General features: G+C 36.3%; 1 protein-coding gene across 1 annotated transcript in view; it reads left to right on the top strand.

Annotated features, from left to right (window-relative positions):
* The window catches only part of si:ch211-284e20.8 (uncharacterized protein LOC563738 homolog), a 10,950-nt gene that overhangs the window by 5,905 nt on the left and 787 nt on the right, over window positions 1-4,258 (top strand). Inside the window, exons 5-7 of the mRNA XM_037674471.1 lie at window positions 688-854; window positions 1,083-1,196; window positions 4,078-4,200. Coding sequence (XP_037530399.1) covers window positions 688-854; window positions 1,083-1,196; window positions 4,078-4,200 — 404 coding nt within the window. The remainder of the gene's footprint in view (window positions 1-687; window positions 855-1,082; window positions 1,197-4,077; window positions 4,201-4,258) is intronic.

Raw genomic sequence — 4,258 nt, 5'->3', positions numbered from 1 at the left:
AGGTTTAGGGATAGTTATGTACTGGTAATGGGTAGGTTTAGGGATAGAAAAAAAGAAAGGAAGTCAATGCAAAGTCCCTGTAAAGATGGAAAGACCAACGTGTGTGTGTGTGTGGGGGGGGGGATTTAAAGAGTTTATTTATTACAAGACATACACATTATATTTTTAAAGATCTAAATAGTTTAGACACTCGTGGTGGTCTATGATTTATACACATTTGTATGTGCTGACATCAGCAGCAGCTCCTCAGCTTCTCTACAGTCTTGTTACATCAAACTGACCCAATTTCGAAACTTTATGAAAAAAGGATGAATTGACAATGAGAGAACATCCATCCATTATCTTTACCCGCTTCTTCCTTTTTGGGTCGCGGGGGTCACTGGTGCCCATGTCCAGCAATCACTGTGTGAGGGGCAGGATACACCCTGGACAAGTCGCAAGTCCATCACAGGGACACATAGAGACAAACGAGACAAAAAAACATTCACAATGTCACTCACACCTAGGGACAATTTAGAGTTAATTTTTCGTCAATAATAATAATAATAATAATAATAATAATAATAACAATAATAATAATAATAATAATAGGAATGATCATGTCAGTGGTTTGCTGTGTTTGCTGTGATTTTTTTTGTCCCTCCAGGTCACTTTGGAGTTTAATATCTTTAATGTTTTTGCGGTTAGTTTCCCCTGGTTTAGTTATAGAGTCGTGCCCAGACTGTCCAACACCTAATGAACCGAATGACCCGATCGTCATGGAAACAGCCAGACTCTCCTTGAAAAAGTTTAATGAAGAGTCTCACCTGGAGAATTACTTCACTCTGGAAAATATTACAAAAGACAGAACACAGGTAAAAAATATAAAAAAATCTATTTAACCTCATTAAACACTAGTTTAAACACAGCGGAATACAAATGGTTACTGACAGGAACACACACATCCCCCGCCCCCACACACACACACACATAGATAGATGGATAGATAGATTACACTGTACATACTGTATATCAGGGAAGTTGAAATATGAAGTACTTATATACAGACATTTGTAACTGTATGCTTGTGTTTTTGTCGTCAGTGGTTTGCTGGTTGGACCTACGTAGTGGATTTCACCATTCTGGAAACGGTGTGTTCAAACAAAACTGAAATCAGTGAACTGAGCCACTGCCCACCCATGGATTGTCAGTTTGCTGTAAGTAACACATAAGCACAAGTATCAATGGTTTTTCAGCTGACGTTACATAAATAGAAATGGTTGTATTGTCTGTCTCTTATGATTTTAAATCTTAACTTTTATCTTTTTAATGATATTGTCTTTTATTTTATTTTTTGTTAGCTTTAACAGTTGTTTGTCCAAACTCCTATTACTCCAGCAGCCACCACCATTTCCTTAAACTAGCCAGTAACTGGTTACATAGTGTAGTGATGTACATGAGGTACGTGTCACTTGTTGTATGACACAATATATGAATTATATATGCATACAATATTCACGAGTTCTTCATTTTTCTGACTGTAAATGCCGTGCATTGAATTTAACAGAAATGTGAACGAGAGACGTTATTTATCTTTGACCCATCAAATGAATGGAATCATTTATTTTCAAAATCAAAGTTTAACATCAAACATTTACATTAATTTGGCAAAATATGAAAATAATAACAGACAGTTTCACAGAAAATGAACTTCAAATCACTCGGCGGTGATTTGAGGACTTTGCTTCAGACATTTCTAAAAATATCTGTACTGTTTTATGAGAGAGAGGTGAGTTTAAGAGTAAATTGAGATTTATCTTACAGAGGAATATGTGAGGGAGATTTAATCTGTTTAACCAGAAGTTGCACGCTCCGTCCGATCTCAGCTTCTCACGGTACACTTGGTCAAAATAGAACCATCTACCTGTTGACGATGAATCAGCGTTGGATGTAGTTCCTTTCTGACTCGTTTCAGCGTCTCCGTCGAGAGCTACCAAACCTTCAGAAAGTCGTGCGTTGATTAGCTCAAAACAGAATTATAATCCCAAACGTTCCTGGTTCTTCATAACTCCAAACTCTTCATAACCGGTTGCACTCTCAATCTGCTCATTCTGTTGGACTATCGGACCTATTGTCAGCTCCCAATCCAACATCTCTCAGAACTCTCAATCTAACTTGAACTGGGGAGTTGCCACATTTTATTTGGGTCGACTTCCTGTTCAATTTAGAGCTTTCTGATTCGTGGAAGGACCAGAAAGAGGAGTGGTTTTTGACGTAAGGTGTTTATCAACAGTCGAGGTCAGAGAATGAAACTTGTTTAACATACAGAAAAGATTATTGCAGAAGCAGCAGACTTTTTGGAGTCTACTCTTAGTAATCTTCTGAAAAAGTTTAAACATGACATTTCTTCTTCAGTAAACATTTTAGTTGACCGAAGACCAACCTTTCACATACTTACGACAGCTTGCTCATTTCAGACAGAAAAATCAAGAAAGGCATATTCAGGTGATTTCTGCTTTGAATGAGGAACAAAAATCATTACTTACTGTTTATGTAAAATAAAAATTAGTAGTTCTTTTCAACCTGTAAAGCATTGAGTGAACTAACACAATTTGATTATCAAAACATTTGTAAGACAGTAATGATTATAAAGAATTGTCTTTTCTGCTTGATTAATTCAAGAAAGAAAGTTCATCAGATGGTTCAGACTTATTCAGATCAATGAAAATAACAGTCTCTGTCCATCTGGTAGATTTGAGGTTATCTGGTTCACTACAGTACATAGTGTTATTTACTGTTAAATCTGTATTTATGTGTATATGATATTTTATTTTAATTTGAATTATTTTTTACACTTGCTACTGGTCACTTTTTGACACTGTGTGCTGTTACTATATTCTTGTTTAGTTTATTTATTTATTTATTGTCCTTCTATTTCTTGTACGATGCTGCTGGAATCTTAATTCCCCTGAAGTAATTTTCATTCAACCTTTATTTCTACAGGTTAGTCCCGTTGAGCTTTGAGGACTCATTTACAAGAGAGACCTTTTTTTTAACAAAGAGTGATGACAACAGAAGACAATCATCAAATAAAGTATATAGAAATTGATGAAAAATAAATGGAAGAGAATTATATTTAAAAAAAACAGTAACAGCTACATTGTAACGCGATGTAAAATACTAAAAACGGGAATGTGTCTGTGTTAGTTTTTTCCAGGGGCTTAACAGATGTTTTGAAGTCACTTAAGGTCAAGAGCTTCAGGTCTTTTTGTCAGATATTCCAGGAAACAGGAGCGGAGTAGGAGAAGGTCCATTTTCCTTCTAGTCCTCACTGGACACTGCATGTCCTGAGAGTGCACACTGAAGTGATTTAAAGATGAAAATGTACCAGTGAGAGAGTCTGCATGAAGTTAATGATGACCAGTTAACCAGTGAACACAGTGATGGTTACGGTAGTTACAGCCAGTTATGAATCTGTGATAGACAGCGTCCAACATCTGCAGGGTGCTTGTAGGAGCGTTCATGTAAATAATGTCACCGTGATCAGTGAAGGGAAGGAAAGTCACAGTTACAAGGTGTTTTCTAGAATTCAGTTACACAGGATCTATTTCTGAAAAATAAACCCAGTTTAACTTTCAGTTTCTTCACCACATTTTTGACATGGGGCTTAAAAGAGAGATGCGAATGGACCAAGATACACAAATATTTGTAGGAATTGACAAACTCAACAGGAGCGCCGTTCGAAGATAAAAAAGAAGGACTGCTGGGAGAAGGAATCTTCTAAAAAGATAATTAGTTTTATCTAATTTAACCCTAGATTTAAATGTTTCCCTTTTGCCAGGTGTGATATCAGTGTTAAGCTTTCAATAAATTCCTCTGGCTTTTTATCGAAACATAATAGTTGTGTATGCATCTTTAAATTAACAAAAATTAAATCTTGTTCGGGATTACTTAAAGTCAAGCAGAGAAAATAAAAGAAAAGTTTCAACTAAAACAGCTGAAGTTCAAAAATGCAATAAAGAGAGAACAGGCCAGTCTGAATGAGCTGCAGAGTGAGTTGTGTGTTTAGCTCTAACGTTTCTTGGTTTCTCCTTTCAGCATCGAGGCTTGTGTTTGGGCGTCTACAGGTTCCAGGACTACTTGGAAACCAAGAACTCCATTGGGAAAACCCCTGACCCGAATAATTCTGTAGAGGCGCATTGTGAGATCTATGAACCTCAGGTACTTATTCAAACTGTTCAAAAAATAATTCACAGTCTTACAATTAAATCTGTAACAT

Source organism: Nematolebias whitei, chromosome 3, assembly GCF_014905685.2.
Source record: "Nematolebias whitei isolate Nwh7 chromosome 3, NemWhi1, whole genome shotgun sequence".
In the NCBI taxonomy this organism is placed as follows: Eukaryota; Metazoa; Chordata; class Actinopteri; order Cyprinodontiformes; family Rivulidae; genus Nematolebias; species Nematolebias whitei.
Note: the sequence above shows the minus strand (reverse complement) of the source record. Positions and strands in the feature narration are given on the sequence as shown.